Source organism: Ictidomys tridecemlineatus, chromosome 3 (genome assembly GCF_052094955.1).
Source record: "Ictidomys tridecemlineatus isolate mIctTri1 chromosome 3, mIctTri1.hap1, whole genome shotgun sequence".
Lineage (NCBI taxonomy): Eukaryota > Metazoa > Chordata > Mammalia > Rodentia > Sciuridae > Ictidomys > Ictidomys tridecemlineatus.
The window spans coordinates 23,546,837-23,569,866 of NC_135479.1; the positions used below are offsets into that span (position 1 = coordinate 23,546,837).

The 23,030-nt window shown below is 40.5% G+C and overlaps 1 protein-coding gene across 2 annotated transcripts in view; it reads left to right on the plus strand.

The window, feature by feature from the left end:
- Nucleotides 1–1,519: 1,519 nt before the first annotated feature.
- The window catches only part of Kpnb1 (karyopherin subunit beta 1), a 31,902-nt gene continuing 10,391 nt past the window's right edge, over nt 1,520–23,030 (plus strand). Inside the window, exons 1-14 of one of the 2 annotated variants that reach the window (XR_005726345.2) lie at nt 1,520–1,945; nt 2,046–2,104; nt 4,283–4,465; nt 8,567–8,767; nt 10,226–10,378; nt 11,834–11,893; nt 12,656–12,745; nt 13,314–13,424; nt 14,210–14,311; nt 16,396–16,620; nt 18,213–18,404; nt 19,638–19,768; nt 21,047–21,194; nt 21,623–21,694. Coding sequence is in view for 1 of the 2 variants with exons in the window: in XM_005321746.4 (XP_005321803.1) it covers nt 1,906–1,945; nt 2,046–2,104; nt 4,283–4,465; nt 8,567–8,767; nt 10,226–10,378; nt 11,834–11,893; nt 12,656–12,745; nt 13,314–13,424; nt 14,210–14,311; nt 16,396–16,620; nt 18,213–18,404; nt 19,638–19,768; nt 21,047–21,194; nt 21,623–21,694 (1,767 nt within the window). In the remaining variant the exon portion in view is untranslated. The remainder of the gene's footprint in view (nt 1,946–2,045; nt 2,105–4,282; nt 4,466–8,566; nt 8,768–10,225; nt 10,379–11,833; nt 11,894–12,655; nt 12,746–13,313; nt 13,425–14,209; nt 14,312–16,395; nt 16,621–18,212; nt 18,405–19,637; nt 19,769–21,046; nt 21,195–21,622; nt 21,695–23,030) is intronic. The other variant, XM_005321746.4, reaches the window with a different exon arrangement.

The window sequence follows — 23,030 nt, forward strand, 5'->3', positions numbered from 1 at the left end:
AAGATCACTTCTTCTTTCAAAAATCAAAGATAAATGGCCAAGCTTTCCTAATTTTTTTTAAGTCAGCAAAGACTGACTTGAAAGTTTTCCCAGTGTGGCAATGTAGAGCAATAATTTCAAAGCTCAAGCTATATAGTGAAGAGCTCTATAAATCAGCTACATCCAATTCACCTTGAATCAACAAAGTGAAATGTAACTTTTCTTCTTTTTTGCTGTGCTGGGGATGGAATCCAGCGCCTTGTGCATGTTAGGCAGGTCCTCTACCACTAAGCTACATCCCCAGCCTTTTTTGAGACAAAGTCTACATTTCCAGGTTGGCCTAAAACTTGTAATCTTTCTGCCTCTGCCCCAGTCGCTGGTATTAAATGCAAACTCCCGATCAATTCAGGAAATGCTTAACCTGGAGCCCACCTACCAATGTCAGGGGAAGTCAAGAAACCGCACTTTTTTTTTTTTAAACAGGAATTTTGCTAAGAAAAGATCTTCATGAGTTCCTAAGATTAAAAAAGACCAAAAACCACGATCCTTTATGACTGTAAACACATTCATTCTGGATCAAGGTTATGCCTTCGTAGGGGCACCTCTGAAGGGCAGAAACATTTCTATTCTGTCAAGTACTGCTAACTACGGACGGAAATCTAAGCCCATCGCTAAGTGAGATTATAAAAGCATAGGTCTCAAAACCTACAAATAGGTCTAAGGGGCCTCCTTGGAGGGAAAGCGTCGTGAAAGGCCAAGGAGTAGTTAGGGACGATGGAGTCCAGTCCAGACCAAGTTACTATTACTAACCCACGGTGCGACCTTATACAAGTTCCATACCCTCTCTGGACTTCAATTTCCACGTCCGCGCTTTGGAAGTTGAACCACATGGTCTTCAAAATCCTTTCCAGCCAAGAGTTTAATAACAAGTAGATCTAGCTTTTTAAAGCAGCTTCATGTGGACGCAGTACGGAACTTTAACGGTCCCCCCCTCCCCTGCTCAGGCCCGCGAAACCCTTGCTCATCACGCCCCTCGGAGTGACTGCACTTTCCGGACCGCAGTCCGAGCGGTCCGCGGTCAGCTCCACCCCTTCCTGGAGGCGTCCCATCGTGCTCCGCGCTCCTAAAACGGCGGGGCGCCTCCCGCCTTTCCGCGCCCGGACCCCAAACTCCTCTCCCCAGTTCTCCCGGGCACCCCGTCCTATCAACGTCTGGTATCCCAGCCAATCACAAGAACCCCGAGACTCGCCTTCAGCCCACCCTTCTGCCCGCGCTCAGCCTGTCTGAGCTTAAGGCCTTGACCAAGTCAATCCAATCAGTAGCAGGTTCTCAGCTGCCCCACCCCGACTTCCCTCCCCTCGGCCAATCCGCGTGCCCCATCCCGCTGCCCGCCCAGCCAACCCGGACCCTAAAACCTGCTGACGAATGGGCGCAGGGCGGCCCTTCAACGAAGAACGCCTGGCCAATTGGGGATTCCGCGTGGCCACAGTGGCAGCCAATCGACGTGGAGCGCGGTGCCGCCGCGGAGAGGTTCAGCCCAATATCCCTCCGCCTTCCTCCCTCCCTCCCTCTCTCTCTCCCTCCCCGAGAGCCGCCGCTCACTTACTGCCTCCCTTCCTTCTTTCTCCCTCCGCCACCCGAGCACCAGCCGCGCTCTGAGCTGCCCCCGGGGTCCCTCCCCCGCCGCCAGAGGAGCAGCTGCCGCCGCCGCCAGCAGCACATTAGGAGGGCGGAAGGAAGAAAAGAGGGGAGGAAGGAGAGCTAGAGCGCCTGCCCAGAGGGAGCCGGTGAATGGGCTTGTGGTGACCCCCACCCCCCACCCCACCCTCCCTTCCCACCCGACCCCCAACCCCCATCCCCAGTTGGAGCCGCCGCCCGAGAGCCCGGACCGTCGTCTTAGGAGGAGTCGCCGCCGCCACCACCGCTATGGAGCTGATCACCATCCTCGAGAAGACCGTATCTCCGGGTAGGACGCGGGGACTGGGGGTCGGGCTGAGGTGATTGGGGTGGGGGAGGGGAGCACGGCCCCTCTGACCCTGCTCCGGTTCCCACTTTCCTCCCACCAGATCGGCTGGAGCTGGAAGCGGCGCAGAAGTTCCTGGAGCGTGCGGCTGTAGAAAACCTGGTGCGTCCCGTCCCGCCGCGCCCCATCCCGCCGCGTCTCCATCCCTGAGAGCGGGCCTTCCCGCCCTCCCGGAGGCCCAGGCCTCGGGAACCCACCCCGCCCCATCCCGTCCCCCTCCCCCCCCCCGCGCCCGGTCCAACCTAACCCCGCCATCGGGAAGCCGGTGGGTGTGTCCCGCCCCGGGCCCCGGGGCTGGCCAATGGCGTACCGCGCCGGGGTGACTGCTGCCCAATCGCCTTGCGGACTGAGGGCGGCGGTGCAGCGGGAGAGGAAAGAGGGAGGGAAGGGAAGTTAGGTTGCACGGCGCTGCGTGTTCAGCAAGGGTGGGGGTGGGGGAGCCGGGCCTAGGGGCCATGTGGAAGCTCCGGGCCCGCCTGCTTGCCGGGTGCTGGCCGAGGCCGGCTTCTCCTTCCTGTCCCTTGGCCCCTGTGGCTCTCTCCACCTACTTCCCAGAGTTCTACCCTTTCCTATCTCTCTTGGTCTGTGCTTATGGCCAGGCCTGGCACCCGACTGCCTCTCAACCAATTCTCAGTAAAATTTTCCCCTTTGCTGCCTGGTTATTACTCTTCTGAGATATACATACACATACATAGATAAATATATATTTGAAGTTAGGTGGGTAGAGGTTTGATCACTAGGGATCTGCATCCAGACAACGGACAGGCTCATCCTTGAGATCAGGCCTATTTCCTGATGAAATCCCAGAGGAAAGTTCCTGCCTCTCATGTTTTCAAATTTAAGGGGCACCAAGAAAAAAGGAAATAATTTCGCTAAGTCCTGGACCTTTGTTTAAAAAAGTAGGGTGGATTGGTTAAAATAGCCTGCTGCCAGAAATGTTTCTCTTTGGTGTCCCTCCCTTGTTGGGGGGGATGGGGAGCACAGGGAAGGGTGGATGATACTTCAAGTCTTTTTAATAGGTAATAAGTCTGAAGAACACAGTAACCAAATGTGTTCTTTTGCAATATCCTGGTACAATAATGTCAACGACAACAAGGTGACAGGCAGAGCTTATTTCATACAAACTGCCTTTGAATGATTATTTTCCATACTTAATGTGTGCTAGCTTTTACTAACCTTTTTATCCTTTGTCTAGAATAAATTTTCCTGCTCCTATAGGCTGATAAACTCCATTAAGAGTATATTCCTGTTTCTGCTTTTACTAATTTGCAAAAAGCCTTTTATTCTTTAAATTCTTTAATGGTACATAGTTAATAAACTTGGGAGGAATTGCTTTCTCTCCTGTGCTTTTAGAATTTGTTAGCAGTAGGAAATTGTATCTGCTTTTGGCTTCTATTGACTTTCCTCTTTGGATAGGGCTTTTTTGGTGTGAAAATTTTTAAACAAGGGATGGCTTTGGGGACCTGTGTGTTACAAAAGATTGAGTATGCTTTTCAGGGATCTATTATATTTAGTAGACAAGTCTAAAGTGTGTAGGAGCCTTAGTACATTAACTGTTGCCTATCTCATATATAAGATCATCTTTGTTGCAACAACTTGCCTTGCCATTTCTATCTTTTCAGTTATTCCCTAATTATAAATATTCATTAGCATTTTGCCTTATAACTCGGCTTTTTTCATTGTTCCTCAGAGCTAGGCTCCTAAGTCTTGTGTTGGAGACTAGAAATTCTTATCTACAAGAATTTCCCTCTTATCAAAGATTACTTGCTCCCATGAGATCAAAAGCTGCCCTCAGTATCATTTTTGGGGGGCTAAGGTCTTTTAAATTTAGAAAAAGAATTTTACTTTTGTAACCTGTCATAGTCCTTCAACAAATATTTATTGAGTATTGAGTACTAATGTGAAAATTTGGAAAGATGATCTTAATGGGGAATCTTAATAAGTGTGAGGCTGCAGAAGATGGGAACTTCATCACATACTCAGTGACATTTATAGTTAGTTTTTGATACGTGGTCTTGCAGTGTTACCCATGTTGGTTTTAAAATTCTGGACTCAAAGGGGAGCCTGCCTCTGAGTGCTAGAACTATAGGAATATGCTACCATGCCCAGCTTTGGATTACAAATTTGGCATTTTCTAAGATAATTGAACATGATGTCCTGGAAAATTGACTGGTCTTATCCCCATTCCTGGTCCCCCATGGTTTGGTGCTCTATAAACTATCCAGAGTTGTTTGAAATTTCTAAGAAATTTTCATTTACAAATACGTTTTTTCTTAACAGCCCACTTTTCTTGTGGAACTGTCCAGAGTGCTGGCAAATCCAGGAAACAGTCAGGTTGCCAGAGTTGCAGCTGGTCTACAAATCAAGAACTCTTTGACATCAAAAGATCCAGATATCAAGGCACAGTATCAGCAGAGGTGGCTTGCTATTGATGCTAATGCACGACGGGAAGTCAAGAACTATGTAAGTAAATTGCACCTCATTTTGGTCATACTGTCTAGGGAATAAGAAACATCTTTGTTCTTTTGTCATTTGCTTGGGACGGAGCTTGACAGTGTGACATTTGTGGGTTCTAAACTCTACCTGAAGGTGAAAGTTGTATTTGGTTTTAATGTCTTTCAATTCAGTTTGTCTGATGGATTGGGATTCAGTATCAAATGATTGAGGTAGCCTGCAATAGTTTGGAGAGTTTTAATTGGATCTCTTTGAATTGGAGTAGTATATGAATAGATGCTGTATCAGAATCACTTACATAATTTGCATGTATATCTCCATCTCTGGGGATGTAGCTCAATGGTAGAGCACAGACCACATGGCTATCGTGGCATTGGGTTTGATCCTCAACAGCACACCCCAAAAAGGGGTGTGGGTGTGTGAATTTCTAAGCTCTTCAGATATTTTGGTTTGTAGGGCCTAGAATAAAAATTTATTTATTTTTTTAACTGTCATCCTATGTGATTCTTTCATAGTCAACCAGCATCTAGCTCTTGTTGAACTTCTGCTGTAGATAGTTCTCATTATTTGCTGGTTTAAGCTTGGCATTGTGTGGAATCAGAAGAATTAAATGATTTCTTGGGCCTTTCAAGCCCAAAGAGTTTGCAGAATGAGTATGACATTAACGATGGATGCTTTTATCTACTTAGCAAATTGTGAAAAACTTAAATACTTGACTTTTTTCAAGAGTGAGATGAAGAATTTTGAGGAAAATGGAGTATCCTTTGTTGCTTTGCATCATAACGTTCTTTTGACTTTCTTGTTGAATTAGAAATTCATAATTCTATCTAAAGTATGGGATGTAGAATATAAAGATAGGTTTGGGGTAGGTTGGTTGGTTTGTCTTAATGAAGTTCTTTAGTGGCCTGTGTTATGTGGATAAGGCCCAAAGGAGATTAAGTTAAACATTTGAGGAGAAACCAGTGGGCAGGTCATGGTTATACACCATATTACTATATCTTAGTTCTACATGATAAGTAGCTTTAGGCAAATTAGTGTCCCTTAAGGCAACTACTTCTCTTTGTAATATGCTTCTTTTTGCAGTCTTGCAGTTAGGAAAGCTGTCTTTTAATCTTTTTTTGGAATATGTAAAGCTGTTTCAATTCACACTGGGTCTGCTTGTGTAACAACACTCCCTTCAGCCAATTGACATAAGGGAAGCATACTCCATCAAAAAAAATTTTTTTCCTCTTTGTGATGGTGTTTCCCTATATTGCCCAGGCTGCCCTGAAACTCCTACCTCAGCCTCCTGAGTAGCTGGGACTACAGGCTTGTGCCACCACGCATGGCTCGTCACTGAAAACTTTGATGCTCATTGTGCCCATTGGATTTCTCATTTCTTCAAAGTGTGTGTGTACACACACAAACATATTGGAACTGAAATTGAATTTATTGGCACATTGCTCGTGACACTTCTTTTTTGGTACTAGGGATTGAACCTAGGGGCTCAACCATTGAGCAACATTTCTGGTTCTTTATTTTCTTTACTTTTTTATTGAATAATAATTGTTGTTGTTGTTGTTGTTGAATTTATTGCTCAGTAAATTGCAGAGGTTGTCCTTGAGCTTGGGATCCTCCTGCTTCAGCCTCCTGAGTCATTGGAATTGTAGCCACTGGATCCAGCAATGCTAAAATTTTTTTAAAAATTGGGTAATAATCAATATTGGCATGGTTGAACTCTGATGCCTGAGAAGAAATTAGCATGAGCTGGGTGTGGTGGTGTACACCTATAATTCCAGCTACTTGAAAGACTGAGACCCAGCTGGATTGCTTGAGTTCACAAGTTCAAGGCCAACCTGGGCAACATAGTGAGATTCTATGTGTCTGTGCCCCCCCCCCCACCACCAAAAAAAAAAAGTAGCCATTAACTTGGCCTTTTTCATAGTATATCTAATGATTACTCCTAGTGTTGGTGGACTTTTTAAAGTGGGGAGAGATGGGGTTTCTGTGCTGGTCTCATTTGCTATAGCATCACTCCTAGTTTAAAGGGGAAAAAAAGGTTTTTGTACTCAGAAATTGGACATCTCTAGCCTCTAAGTTACTTCAAGTAGTATTAACTAAGGGTCTTCTAAAAGCAATTTTAAAGAAGAGATAAAAGGGTCTGGGATTATGGCTTAGTGGTAGAATGCTTGCCTTGCACACGTGAGGCACTGGGTTCAATCTTTAGCACCACATAAAAATAAAGATATCATGTTCATCTACAACTAAAAAATATTTTTAAAAAAAGAAGAGATAAGGTGAATGGGATTCAGTGTGCTCCATATATGTACAGAGGTGTGAATGGGATTCAGCATAGTATAAAGATACCCTGGCATGGGGAGGCAAGGAGAGAGAAAGATTGCTTAAGTGAGTACGAAATTATTGCTAGATCAGAGAAATAGTTCTGGGGTGCTATTACACAGTAAATTTTCTATAGATAATGATATATTTTTAAAAAGTTACAAGAAAGGATTTTGAATGTTTTTTTACCACAAATGATGAAGGTTTAAGGAATGTTATGTTTACCCTGATTGGAACTTTCTATAGTATATCTGTACATTGAAGCTTCAGGTGGTATTGCATTAATATATACAATTTTTGTCAGTCAATCTACTCCAGCAAAAATAAATAAATAAATAAATTACTATGGACTTTAGTCCTTTAAAAATACCCATTTAGCAATTCAGTTCATTTTTTTCCCCTCACTACATTGTGTTTTTAACATAGTTTTTGTCCATTCTGCTGTGCCTAGAGAACAAAATTTTGTTAAAATTAGTTATTACTGGGTAAAACTATTGGGGGTGAGGGCAGTCAGGGATGGTGATATACTGTGTAAAAGTGAAAGGTGGGGAGTTCATTATTAGCTGATAATTACAAAGCAGGGTACTAAGTGACCTGACCCAGTCAGCAGAGCTGGCCTGAATATCTGGTAGCTATTCTTTGTCCTGTGTTCATGCCAGGAACAGTTAACTGTTTGACTTTGAGTGGACTGGGGATTCTTAGTGCCTTCATTGACTGAATTTAGCTGATCATGGTAATGATTAACACTGGGTCAATTGTGGCTTCATCCTTTAGCCTAACCTGTGACTTCACCCATTACATAAATGCTTGAGTGATTAACACTTCCAATGAGAAATATTTAATGACAAGTGAATCTTGTTTTAATTGGCATATCTGGCTAGTTCTTGGTATCTGTTGGTAGTAGAGAGAACCATTCTTGGGCAAACAGAATGAATCCTTTTAAAAATAAGAATTCATTTTTAGGTTTTGTAGCATCAGGAACTTTTGTTTCCATATTCAATGATATTGCTTAACCAAGGCCTTTCTCTTTAAATCACTCAGTGCTGGGCTGTTAGAAGGAAGGAGGTCTATTTCACATGTCACCTATAAGTAGGATCTTTTTCTTGAGGCAGGTTTTAGACAGTGTCCTACTGTGAATCAGACCCACCTGGATGCCCCATAGGTAGTCATTCTAAAGCCTCACATTTCTTTCCACAACAAGGCTGTGAGCATTCTTCCCTTATATCACCATCAAGGAGCATGGAAGATTTGTGTCATTTCTGTCTTGAGGATCAAACCCAGGGCCTTGCATGTGTTAGGTAATCATTCTGCTACCAAGATATATCCTCATCCCCAGGAAAATGAATTTTATCCCTTGCTCTTCCCCCCCTCCCTTTCATTTCCTTGACAAGGTTTCATTAAGTTGCCCAGGCTGCTCTCAAACTTGCCATCCTCCTGCCTCAGCCTCCATGTACTAGCTGAAGTTACAGGCATAGGTCACCATACCTGGTTCCCACTTAACTAGTGGTTAGGAGAGATAGTGTTAAAAGTTTTCTGCTGTGTTGATTGTTTTCTGCTGTGTTGATTGAGGTGTGTGGTTTTGGAGAAGTCTAATTCACAGCAGGGGATGGTTGGTTTTTGCTTTTAGGCTCTGGGGAATGTTGATTTTTAAAGGTGTTGGTATTGAGGCTTGCATGGTTTGGGCTTTGTTTTGTTGGCAGAACTTAAAGAGACAATGATATAAGGGGTGTGGTGGTAGGCAAATATGCTGAAGTTATTACAAATTGACAAATTTTGTCCCCTGTTTTCCAGGTTTTGCAGACTTTGGGCACGGAAACATACCGGCCTAGCTCTGCCTCACAGTGTGTAGCTGGTATTGCTTGTGCAGAGATCCCAGTAAACCAATGGCCAGAACTCATTCCTCAGCTGGTGGCCAATGTCACAAACCCCAACAGCACAGAGCACATGAAAGAGTCAACATTGGAAGCTATTGGGTACATTTGCCAAGATATAGTAAGTGCTTGCCTGGTGTATTTAATATTTGTATCTTTGATTCTCTCTTGCTATGACTTGCATGATGTTAGGATTAGCTTATTAAATCATAAAGAAAACCATGCTGCTGCAATGTTTTGAAGTAGAACTGTTTGCTAATTTAGATCTATCCTCATAGTTCTAATCATGCACTGAGTAAAGAAACTTGAGATTCACAAATTCAAAACATGACCAGGGATGTAACTCCATGGTGGCACATTTGCCTAGCATGAGCAATGCTCTGGATTCTATTTCTAGCATTGTGAAACAGTAATAATAAAATAATAATAAACTTAAAATTGAAATCCATATGTTTGGAGAAACTGGGTTTTTTTCCTTTTTTTTTTCTTTTTGCAGAGCTGGGGATTAAATCTAAACACTTGAGCATGCTGGGCAAGTACTGTACCACTGACCTACACCCTGAGGTTATTCTTATCTGGAGCATCCCTGAATTGAGATCCTCAGTGTCCCATGAATTCCTGAGTGCTTTTCCATTTACTAAATTGCAGAAAGATTTGTCAGTTCTTCATACAGTTGGGGTCGCAGCACAGTACTTCAGTTGCAGCCGCAGCCCTCCTACGATTATTATTGCCCCTGGAGGTTACCACTCTTTTTTATTTTGTACCAGGGATTGAGTCCAAGGGTCCTTAACTACTGAATCACATCCCTAGCCCTTTAAATTGGTACCAGGGATTGAACTCAGGGGCAGTCAGCCACTGAGCCACATCCCCAGTCCTGTTTTGTATTTTATTTAGAGACAGAGTCTCACTGAATTGCTTGGTGCCTGGATGATGCTGAGGCTGGCTTTGAATTCACAGTTCTCCTGCCTCAGCCTCCTGAGCTGCTGGGGTCACAGGCATGTGCCATCACCCCCAGCCAGGTTTTTTTTTATTTTTGAGACAGGGTCTTACTAAGTTGCTCAGGGCCTAGCCAAGTTGCTGAGGCTGGTTTTGAGCTTTTTATTTTCTTGCCTCAGCTTCCCAAGCTATTGGGATTACAGCATGTGCTAATGTGCTTAACATGAGGTTACAACTCTTGGTAACTGTTTTATGTAGGCTTCATGTAGCAAACTCACAGCACTTGACTTGGAGTTAGATATACCTAGTTGTATTACACTAAGGTATGATCTTTGGTCCTCAGCTATTCTGAAACTATTTGGAACAGGTGAAATACATTATACAAAAGGAGAAAAAGCTAATGTTAACTTATGCCCATAGGCATTATGCTAAGAAATCAGAGACAAAATTGATGAGATTAATTTGTTTCTGTTCAAATTTTGGACTACTAGTTCTCTTGGATGTTTTATGGTTACTTTGCAATAGTATGCTTGGAAAATATCACAAAGTAATGATAATTAACTCTGAATTTTACAGTTAAAAGGACTGCTGATTAGTCATGAGTTTATTATTATGTTCATTGCATTTCTTTGCTTTTTTTCAGGACCCAGAGCAGCTACAGGATAAATCCAATGAGATTCTGACTGCCATAATCCAGGGGATGAGGAAAGAAGAGCCTAGTAATAATGTGAAGCTAGCTGCTACTAATGCACTCCTGAACTCATTGGAGTTCACCAAAGCAAACTTTGACAAAGAGGTAAGTTTTCTTTTTCTTTCCCTGGGGTGGAACCCAGGATCTTAAGCAGCTGGGCAAGTGCTCTACTTGTGAACTACACACCTAGCTGAAGTAGGTTTTCTTTTTAAAACTTTGGTATAGGTTCAGAGGTTACTTGTAAAAGAAAACAGCATTACTTAGTGGGAACATTTTGGAATTTTAAAAAATTATAGCAATGGGGCTCTTCACTTTAGGAAGGTGCTCTTGAAGAACGATATAAATGTTTTGCCTGAAAATCTTCCTGTCATTTACTTGTTTATATATAATGTAAAATATGCATACAACAAAATTTGCCATGTTTTATTGGTGCATTATAATTACACATAGTAGTGAGATTCATTATGTTGTATTTATACATACACATAATTTGATCAATCTCTTTCCCTAGTACTTTCCTTTTCCCATAAAATTTACCGTTTTAATAGTATATTCATGTGGAAATGGAACCAATCTTCAGAGCTTTTGCATCTTGAAAAAATGTCAGACTGAATATTGGGCTGGGGTTGTAGCTCAGTGGTAGAACACTTGTCTCACGTGTGAGACACTGGGTTTGAGCCTCAACACCACTTAAAACACAAAAATAAAAGATATTGTGTCCATCTACAACTAAATGTGTGAGTGTGTGTACATTGAAAAAAGATTCAATGTTATTTATTTATGTACATATACTATGTTTATTGAATTATCCATTTGGATTGCTTCCATCTTTTTGTCTGTTGTGAATGATGCAGTTGTAAATATGGGTGTATACTTTTCTCTTTGAGATCTGATTCTAATTCTTTTGAACGTATATCCAAAAGTGCAATTACTGGGTAATCTAGTCTGAAGACTTTTGTATTTGTTGACAATTTAGCTGGGCGTTTGCCTTTATTGGAGAGGTCTGAGAAGCCAGGGCAAACTGCAGTTCTAATTGATTAGAAAGCATGTTTTTTTCCTTATAGACTTCAGAAGAGTTGGGAGAGTAGCAAATGAAGTTCATATTTTGTTCTCCCTTTACTCCTCAAATTTGATGAGGATTTGCTACCCTCCAGAAAACAAATTTGGCTCCTGAAATAGTACAGATGTTTTGAATTCTCTTAAATTTTAAATAAAAGGACATTAATTTTTCTACATGTAGATTTTTGTTTTTTCTTGAAATGATCAACTTTATTTAAACCACGTGACTTTATTTGCTGCCTAAATTCTTAATAGTGAAGGTCATCTTGGAGATTAAAAAGGATTAAAACCTTCTTATAAGGTAGGTCGTATACCAGACACTAGAGGCAAACTGTGTAGCCTCCATAGTGCCATTGTTGCCTCAAAGAATAGTTGCTGGATTATACCAGGGTTGTATGGGGCCCTCAAAGAGCAGCAGGTTTTTCCTTATATTGAGAATTCAAGAATCAATAAGTATGGTTCATATTTTCGTAATTTTCTTTTTCTTTGTTCTTTCTGCAGTCCGAAAGGCACTTTATTATGCAGGTGGTCTGTGAAGCCACACAGTGTCCAGATACAAGGGTAAGTGTATGGTCATACGAAAAAATAGGGCTTTCTTATGTACTTCCTTGGAAATGTCAACTCTAACTTAGTTTGAAATGCAGGGAGTCAATGGACTAAAACAAGGTTTGAGTAATATTATAAAGAATTTTTTCCAACGTATTGGAGAAGAGGAGAGAATAATACTACTTGGAAAGTGCATAATGGAAGTTGTAAGGGAGAGAGAAATGGTGGGTCCTTTTTTCCCCCCCCCTCCTCTCTGTACTAGGATTGAACCCAGGGACACTACCATTGAGTTATAGCTCCACCTCTTTTTATTTTTTCCATTTTAAACAGGCTCTCAACAAGTATCTGAGGCTAGCCTCAAACTTATGATCTTCTGCCTCAGTCTCCCAGGTTGTTGGGATTATAGGCATTTGCCCAGCTTTAAGAGAAGAATGGGTTTTGATCAGCTTTGCTATTTTATTGCCATGTTATTCAAGTAATTGTTTCAACTGTAGCCATTGGAATAGTTTTGCTATTGGTGTAACCTAAACTTTCCCTATTTTTGAAAGTAGCATTTTCATTCTGAATAGAATTAGTGATTTTAGGGCTGTCATATGTCCCTTGGGCACCTTTGAAGAAAAAAAAAAAGGAAATGGGAAGGGATAATGAGAACTGAGGGTAGAGATTGATTTAGGGGGAGATTTTTGACATTATCCAAACACAACCTTGACCCATTAGAGTCTACCATTGCAGATTGTGTTATTTTTAGTAAATTATTTAATTTACTCTTCTTAAAAGGTACGAGTGGCTGCTTTGCAGAATCTGGTGAAGATAATGTCCTTGTATTATCAGTACATGGAGACATATATGGGCCCTGCTCTTTTTGCAGTAAGTATTTCATTTTTCTTTGTGTGTATGTGTATGTATATGTACTGGAAATTGAACACAAGGATGCTTAACCACTGAGTCACATCCATCCCCAGCCCTTTTTAATTTTGAGACAGGGTGTCACTAAGTTGCTGAGGCTGCCCTTGAACTTGTGATCCTTCTTCCTCAGATCCCAAGTTGCTGGGATTGCAGGGGTGTACCACCATGCCCAGTCTCAAGTATTTCAATTTTTAGGTGATATGAGCTTCTAGCTGATTGCAAGGAGTCATTATTCTTAGTTGCTGTTTTGTAATTTTGTAGTTTTTTTACTTAATATTGTGAAATCAAGAAAATTCCTTGAATGTGTGAGTAAATATAAGCAGCTCAGTGGTGTGCCAAAAAAACTTTACTATTATTGTGTTGGTAAAAGGAGTATATTTTGATAATCTATTTCTTGTTTCTTTATTTCAGACCTAGCTTTCATAAATTATGTTTTTGAAACTTGAATGGAATATCTGGTTAAAGAGAAGGGTCTAACTTTAGTCAATACTTACTTGAGGTCTGCGGTGTCATGTTTTTTTCTCTTAAGATCACAATTGAAGCAATGAAAAGTGACATTGATGAGGTGGCCCTACAAGGAATAGAATTCTGGTCCAATGTCTGTGATGAGGAAATGGATTTGGCCATTGAAGCTTCAGAGGTGAGCCTGGGAGAACATCACCATAGGGGAAGTGCTATTCTGACTGGGCTTGAAAGGTATTTCCATTTGTAGATGTTCTGGATGTCCTCCCGCCCCCCCCCAGCCAAACCTCCTCACAAAGGAAACAGATCTATAATGAGGCAGCTTATGTTTTTGTAGATATCTGACATGATTTGTTCTACATAATGGTATTAGTACTATGAACACAAGGGGGCAGTAGTAAGTCAGTTTTACCCATGCACAACCTTGACCTTTTAGAGTCTACCTTTAGTGACACCTGATGCTAAATTATTTCCTTTTTGGAAGTCCTAATGCATGCACAGGATGTGTATTTGATAGTTTAGTAACTGGTTAAGGAATCAGATAGAGGTACAAGGAAAAGAGTAGTTGTGCCCTTAGAATCTTCAAATTTAAGCTTTATTTCCAACCTTGTTTGTCATCTTGTTCTTCTAAAACAACAGCCTTATTTTTGTCATCCTATGTAAACTTCATGTATCTCTTAATCCAAAGAACACTAGATGTAAGGTTATTAATATGAGTTGAGTTTGTGAAAAAGAATGTAATTTTTAAAGTTGCCTTGGTCCTTTAAGATAGATTTTATGTTTAATCAAAAGAATATCATTACAAGTAGATGAAAAAATGAGCACTTCCAAAGATCACAGAAAATATTACTGTTGGCCCCATACATATATTTGTCACTGATCTTGGGACGGCTCTCATTGTATCCCTTTAGTATTGCGGTTTGTTCGCTTTTGTCTTAGAATCTGCTATGCATTTCTCCTCAGGCAGCAGAACAAGGACGGCCTCCTGAGCACACCAGCAAGTTTTATGCCAAGGGAGCACTACAATACCTGGTTCCCATCCTCACACAGACGCTAACTAAACAGGTGAGCCTCCTTCCAAATCTAACAAGGTAAATTGTGAAACCTTATTTAAGGTGGGTTGGTTTGCTGTGGAACAGTTTCCATGGAGCAGCTTGGCAGCCTATCAACTATTTGATATTCTGTTATAGATGACTCAGGAATAACTGAGCTAGATCTGTAAGATCTCCTAGGCTTTGAGCTGTTTATAAAAAACCAGGTCTGAATATCTCAGGTGTCTTAATTGGGAAGAGAGCACACACTGTTTTGATATTACTGAGTACAGCATTATCCACAGTAATAGAAGAGGTGTGTTCTGTAAAATTTGCAGTAAAGGTTGGGGGCTGGGAGTGTTACTCTGGTAGAACACTTGCCTAGTGGGTGCATGGCACAGGCTCAATGGTTGGCATCAAAAACAAAAGTTGGGAGGAGAGATGAACTAGGTTTAAGCCATTCTAATACCTAGGGTATCTTCATAAATCCGTGCTATATATATTATTTTTTTTAAATGCTGATTAGGTTGTATTCTGACCCATAAAAAGAAACTAATACAAGTTTTTTGCAAAAAGTGTGTCTTCCTTGCCATTCTGCTTTTTGTTTTGGGTATCAGGGATTGAACTCAGGGGCACTCAGCCCTTGAGCCACATCCCTAGTCCTATTTTGTATTTTATTTAGAGACAGGGTCTCACTGAGTTGCTTAGCGCCTGGACGATGCTGAGGCTGGCTTTGAACTCGCCATCCTCCTATCTCAGCCTCCCGAGCTGCTGGGATTACATGCATGCGCCACTGCACCCAGCTGCCATTCTGTTTTGACTTTATGCATCAGTTTTTCTTGGTATGATGTTTGGGGCAGGTGCTTTTTTGTTTTTGTTTTTTTTTTCCTGCCACTTTAGTTCTTACAGTGCATGTGAAATATTACCAAAGAATTGGCAGTGCTCTGAGGAAATAGTTAATTTGAAGCCTAGAAATCTCTTTGTACATGGTAATATAATTTGTTTTTAGGAATATACACATTTTAACTTTGTCTTCAAAGGATAAGTAGAGATAGTTTGGTTTGAAATGAACTGTTTCCTTTTCATCTCGTCTTTCAGTTTTACCTTGATTTTTTTGATCTTTTAGCATCTTTGCTTTTGTGTATTTTTGTTAGTTTTCTGGCTTGCATACAAATCTTTTTTTTTTTTTTTTTTTTTAAGTTGTAGATGGGCACAATATATTTATTCAATTTTACATGGTGCTGAGGATTGGACCCAGTGCCTCACAGGTACGAGGCAAGTGCTCTACCACTAAGCTACAGCCCCAGCCCAACAAATCATTCTTTATGTGTATAATTTTCTGACACTCCATAGGCAACATGCGTTAAGTTACTGTGTGGTGATTTGCCATAATAGATATACCTAGTCTACTTTTTAAAAATTTTTATTCATTTATTTGTCCTAATTTGTTATACATGACAACACTTCAATTTCAATTCATAGTACAAAAATGGAGCACGATTTTTCATTTCTCTGGTTGTACACAAAGTAGAGTCACACCATTCGTGTCTTCATACATGTACCTAGGGTAATGATGTCTATTTCGTTCCACGATTTTTACTATCCCATGGTTCCTTCCTTCCCCTCCCTCCCCTTTGCCCTCCATTTTTCCCACATTCCCTCCCCACCCCCATTATGGATCAGCATTCACTTATCAGAGAAAACATTTGGCCTTTGGTTTTTGTATTGAAACAAACGATAACTAGTATTCTAGAATTCTGTCTTTTTTCTTAGTCATTAACTCTCTTTCCTGACCTTTAACCCCATAGGTAGGTTTTTGTTGCTTTTTAAATTTATATAACTAAAGTCATTCTATATATTCTCTACATGTTTGTGACTTAACCTGTTGTTAAAACTTGGTCATTCTCAATTGTTATAAAGGTTATGCTGTGGTGAGTATTTCTGGAAGAGACTTAAAAATCAGGGCTTAATATTTTATTTCAAGAAGCTTAAGTTCTAAAAGAAAGCAAAGAAAAAAAAAAGCTTAAGTTCTAAAGGTATTTGGGAGTCATCAGAAAACCTTTTGAATAAAAGTAATTCTTTGAACACAAACTCACCTAGTGCCACATCTTTCACCAGGATGAAAATGATGACGATGATGACTGGAACCCCTGCAAAGCAGCAGGGGTGTGTCTCATGCTTCTTTCCACCTGCTGTGAAGATGACATTGTGCCGCATGTCCTCCCCTTCATCAAAGAACACATTAAGAACCCAGATTGGCGATACCGGGATGCAGCAGTGATGGCTTTTGGGTGTATCTTGGAAGGACCAGAGCCCAATCAGCTCAAACCACTGGTTATACAGGTAAAGCTGAGGGAGTTTTGTAAATATTAGTGGAATATTTATTGTTTGTTTCACCTTTTTGTTTTGAGTGTGCTTTTGTTTTTAGTTATTTGCTGTCATTAAGAATATAAAGTATTGGGGGCTGGGGTTGTGTTTCAGCAGTAGATTGCTCACCCAGCACATGTGGGGCCCTGGATTCGACCCTCGGCACCACATAAGAAGTAAGTGAATAAAATAAAGGTATTGTGTCCAACTACAACTAAAAAATATTTTTAAAAAAGGTAAAGTATTGGGATGGGGCTGGGACTCAGTGGTAGCGCACTTGCCTGGGGTGTGTGAGGCACTGGGTTTGATTCTCAGCACCACATATAAATAAATAAAGGTCTACCAACAACTAAAGTAAAGTATTTGTTTTTAACTTTTCAGAATTATGTATATTGAGCTAGGAATGTGGCTCAGTGGTAGAATGCTTTGCCTGGCATATGTGATACCTTGGGTTTAGTCCCCAGCATTGCCAGAAAAAAATAAAAATTAAGTTAAATTAAATGTCATAAATCCAGAAACTTTTGAATGCAGAGAAAACCAAAAAGAAAGTCCCATTTTCTAGGGATTACTCTTAACTAAATATTGATCTGTGCAGCTTTTTTCATTGTACCTTGTGTATAATAAGAAAGGGCTCTTACAGTCTTATAACTATGTTTAGGGTATGATTTTTCAACATCATAGCATAAACATTTCCCATTTATTTACTTTTGGATCAGGTTGTCACTAAGTTGCTGAGGCTGGCTTTGAATTTGTGATCTTCCTATCTCAGCCTCCCAAGACACTGGCATTATAGGCATGTGCCACCACACCTGTTTTTGTTTGTTTGTTTGGTTGGTTGGTTGTTTTTTGGGTTTTTTTGTTTGTTTGTTTTTTGGGGGCTTTTTTGTTTTTGTTATTGTTTTTTTAAGGTAGTGACTCACTATGTTGCCCAAGCTATCCCCAAATTGCTGGACTAAAGCAATCTTTCTGCCACTGCTCCCAACTGCCATACATATATATGTGTATATAAAGATGTTTTTAGTTGTAGATGGACATGACTATTTATTTACTTATTTATTTACTTTATATTTATGTGGTGCTGATGATCAAGCCTAGTGCCTCACACATGCTAGGCAAGCACTCTACCACTGAGCCACAACACAACCCCAGCCTTGCCCTATAATTTTTAATGACTGATTATTCCCTCTTTTAGACAAAATTGACACTTTTGTAATAATAATCTATGGAAATGTGTTCGTTTTGCTAATATAAATCATCAGTTCATATAATTGACCTTAGAGCTTACAAAACTCAGAGTCTTTTGAGATATACTAGTTGCCATCATACCTGTATCCTAAATTAGTCACCATAAAGTGCTTAGAAACATGCATACCAAACTCTTATTAGAACTCCACATTGGAATTTGGTAGAGAAAGAATTTTGTCACATTTCACTCTACTGTTTTTATTTGATAAATGTTTCAGGAGCACAAAAGCATCTTGATGATATTTTGAGTTTAAATCCACCCATCAGTATTTCTTTTTGAGTAGTTGTCCATGTGAATTTATTTTGTTTTACTGTATTTTCAGGCTATGCCCACCCTAATAGAATTAATGAAAGACCCCAGTGTAGTTGTTCGAGACACAACTGCATGGACTGTGGGCAGAATTTGTGAATTGCTTCCTGAAGCTGCCATCAATGATGTCTACTTGGCTCCCTTGCTGCAGTGTCTGATTGAGGGCCTCAGTGCTGAACCCAGAGTGGCTTCAAATGTATGCTGGGTAAGGGATTTTCTTCCTGGTGAGCTTGCCTGAGCCAGTGTCAAGAAAATAGGAGGTATGTAGGGATGGGGTTGTGGCTCAGCAGTAGAGCACTCACCTACCACATGCGAGGCCCTGGGTTTGATCCTCAGCACCACATAAAAATAAAGATATTGTGTCCAACCAAAAAATAAATATTAAAAAAAAAGAAAATAGGAGATGTGAGAGAAAAGTGGATCTACCTCATTTGGAAGGCTTTCTCTGAATACCGTCTCCTTTCTAATTTCTTCAATTAAAACATGGGAGAATTGTCTATAGCAGGAGCCAGTGGGAACTGTTGAATCGTGGTGACTAGATCTCAAAGCACTTAGAGCAGTCATGGCAACCATGACTGGAGAGGCACTGGGGGAAGGTACTGGGAACTGAACTTAGGCAGTTAACCACTGAACCACATCCCTAGTCCTATTTTGTATTTTGTTTAGAGACAGGGTCTCACTAAGTTGCTTAATTTCCTCGCTCAATTACTGGGGCTGGCTTTGAACTCACTATCCTCCTGTCTCTGGACTTGCTTTTCTTCCTTGAGTTGCTCCCAGACAATAAATTTCAATTAAGGTAGATAGTTGTTGGCCACCATTGCCAAGAAAGGGACAAAAAGGACCGAAAGTGGGTGGTCTCAGTGCTGAGTCAGTATAGAGTACATGTCATTTATTGGGGGCTTTTGGGGTATAGAAGAGGGAGATGAAATAAGGAAGGAGTAGGGCTAAAAACCATTCTGTGAATGGAAAAATAACAGTATTGGTAGGTGAAAATACTCTGCTGCTTAAACGAGTTGGATGTAGCCAGGTACAGCAGCTCATGCCTGTAATCTCAGTGGCGAGCAGGAGGATCGTGAGTTCAAAGCCAGCCTCAGCAATGGCAAGGTGCTAAGCAACTCATTGAGACCCTATCCCTAAATAAAAATCCACAATAGAGCTGGGGATGTGGCTCAGGGTCGAGGGCCCCTGAGTTCAGTCCCCAGTACCACCCCCCCCCCCCAAAAAAAAAATCTGGACATATTTATGAGACAGGACAAGTAGACAATATAAGTAAGTAAATGTTTTATTTTAAAGATACCTATAAAATGTAGAATGTATTGTGATGACCTTGACAGAAAAAGTCAGTTGGAGAACACTGCTCATGGTATCTTAAGGAAACATGGGGTAATCCTAGGAGACACTTCCCTCAGTACTAATATTTAACCTATCTGCTTTTTAGGCATTTTCCAGTCTGGCTGAAGCTGCTTATGAAGCTGCAGATGTAGCTGATGATCAAGAAGAACCAGCCACATATTGCCTGTCTTCTTCATTTGAGCTTATAGTTCAGAAACTCCTGGAAACCACAGACAGGTAACCAATGATCCATAGAAGTGGGTGATGTCACTGCACGTGGTGGCACCCTTCTGTAGCCCCAGGTACTTAGGAGGCTGAGACAGGAGGATAGCTTGAGCCCAGCAGTTGGGGAACAGCCTGGCAACATAGCATTACTGTGTCTTAAAAAAAAAAAAAAAAGAAGTGTTTTGTTGTTGTTTGTTTTATTCATGCAGCTCCTGTTGTCCTCTGGAGGATAGTAATGTGGAGGGATTGGACAGAATTTTACCTGCCCTAGGGGAGTTACAAGAATCCTATTGTAGATTTCATTATTTGTTTAAATAAAAGGGTATGACAAACATAAACTATGCTACTTAGGATTGTTAAGAAGCTCCATCATTTTTTTGCTTTTTGTTTTTAATATTTTTTAGTTGTTGAGGGACTTTTTTTATTTGTATGTGATACTGAGAATTGAACCCAGTGCCTCATGCATGCTAGGCAAGCATGCTACCACTAAGCCACAACCTCAGCCTGAAGCCTCATCGTTTTGTAGTATTGACAGTTGATGGTGGAGTATTTGGTAATGGTATAGGAGAAATTGTGACACTGTAAATCAGAAGATTTATACCAACTCAGTAACTGTCAATTTTATGATGTCGGATAAAATTTAGCATTAGTATTTATACAGTTGATATATAAATGAGCTTAAGTTTGGGGTTGGGTAATTGCAATGACTTGGGTGATCAGGGGATGAGAATCTCAGGTCCTAAACCAGCTTCAGCAACTTAGCAAGACCCTGTCTCAGAATAAAAATAAATTGAAAAGAGCTGGGGATGTGACTTAAGTGCCCCTGGGTTCAATCTCTGTTACCCTAATTAAAAAATTTGGGGACCCCAAACTTGTGTTTTGTGTGTTATACCTAAAGCCATGAGCAAAGTAAATGATTAGGTAGGGACTGGGCATAAATCTTCCATGTTTAATCCTGATTTCCCTGTTAAAATTGATGTATCTCCTCATCTATTCAGGCAGCCTCTTTAGTTATCCACATGGATTCTTTTTTCCCCCATAATTGTAGCCCATTCTTAAGGGTTGTTCTATAGTTTACATTTTTGGAGACCGTCATAAATATGACTAGTGGCTCAAAGCTTTTCTTTTTTTTTTTTAAGTTCTGATTTCTAGATATTATATTGCCAAACTCAGATCAGGTCTACAGTTGTACCAGTTTCTGGTTTTCTATTTTTGGAGAGACATTCCAAAACTTCTCTGTCCTTTCTCCACATTTGAGGCTTTAAGATTTTTGCCATATGTTCCTTACAGACCTGATGGACACCAGAACAACCTGAGGAGTTCTGCATATGAATCTCTAATGGAAATTGTAAAAAACAGTGCCAAGGATTGTTACCCTGCTGTTCAAAAAACTACTTTGGTCATCATGGAACGACTACAGCAGGTGCTTCAGATGGAGGTAAGACTGGAGTACCCTCAGCTATGAGGTGAAGGGGATAGTACTTTTGACAAATAATAGCTGCTGTTATTTCTTTTTGTTGTTCAAGTCAAGTATATAAGGTTTAAGAAAGACATAAGGTTTAGATGACAACAACCAAAAAAACCAATATTGCAGTCTTGAGGAAGGCCTTTAGTTTAATCCCCAGCACCAGTGTCCCCATCCAAAATGGAACTTAACATTTTCATTGCTTGTCACAGTTTACTTGCATTTATATTATATTTCTTGTTTTTACTTACTTTTCTACAGTAAAATTGTTTTTTACTGTAAATAAAATATATTACAAAAGCAAATAAAGTAAGATGATTAAATAAAATATGTAAATTTATTTTATGTATTATTTAATGATGGAAAGTTTTCACTTAGAGCACGTTTTCTTTTCCTTGTAGTCACATATCCAGAGCACATCTGATAGGATCCAGTTTAATGACCTTCAGTCTTTACTCTGTGCAACTCTTCAGGTATGATGGTGCTTTATCACCTTTTTTTTAAATTTTTTTTTTTTAATTCATACACTGTAGTTACAAATAATAGTGGAATTCATTATACCACATTTGTTTTGGGGGTTTTGGTTTTTTGTTTGGTTGGTTGATTTTTTTGGTATTGGGGATTGAAATGGGCGCGGGGGCGGGGGTGGCTTCACTCAACCACTGAGCCACATCCCCAGCCCTATTTTGTATTTTATTTAGAGACAGGGTCTCACTGAGTTGCTTAGCACCTTGCTTTTGCTGAGGCTGGCTTTGTCATGATCCTCCTGCCTCAGCTTCCCAAGCCTCTGGGATTATAGGTGTGTGCCACCACGCTGGCTAATGCCATATAACAGTTTGGTCACTCTCTTTCCTCCCTTCCCCTGATCTGCTTGAGAACTTTGCTAATTTTCCTTCTATTACTATTTTAATTAGTTCGTTATAATTATATAAAAAGTGTGTCCCCCCCCACCACCCTTTTCATTTTTGAGACAGGAACTTATGGTCTTGCTAAATTGCTTAGGCTGTCCTTTAGCTTGTGATCTTCCTGCTTTAACCTCCTCACCTTAATGAAACCCAGGCCTCACTCATGAGAGTCAAGCACTCTACCACTGAGCCACATTTCCATTTCCAACCCCTTACCACTTCTTAATAGCTTCAGGGAAGAAAGTCTGCCCCATGAGTTCTTATACTCTCACAGCTCTAAAATGGTGTAGACAGTGCTTTTCTCGGTTTGGTTTATGATTCTTTGGAAGAGTGATTTCCTACCTTCCTTTCCTTTCTGTCAAGAAAGATCCAGTTTGTCTTTTGAGAAGGAAACACCTCAGTATGTAATGGTCCCTTCCAGCTGAATAGCTAATTTGTGTTGGTAGCTTTTGATCTTGGTTTCCAACAAGACTAGCTCAGTCAGATTCAGTTCCCAGCTGTGGTTCTCTTTTTTTAGAAAAAGGGGTAGGATGAGGAGCTATAGCCCATACCTGTAATCCAGTGTTTCAGGAAGCCTGTAGCAGGAGGATCACAAGTTTGAAGATAGCCTCAGCAACTTAGCAAGACCTTGTCTCAAAATTAAAAAGTAATTTTAAGGGGGCTAGAGATGTGATTCAGTGGTTAAGTGTCCCTGGATTGAATCCCTGGTACCAAAAAAAAAAAGTGGGTTGGGGTTTTAATTCAGTGGTTGAGTACTTGCTAAGTATGTGTGAAGCCCTGGGTTTGCTCCCTGGAACAACAACAAAAAAAAAGTATGGCGTTTCTACCATCATCTTTTGATACACTTGCTATTAAAAGTTTTATCATTGTTACACCATATATAGTGCCTTGTATTCACAGTAGA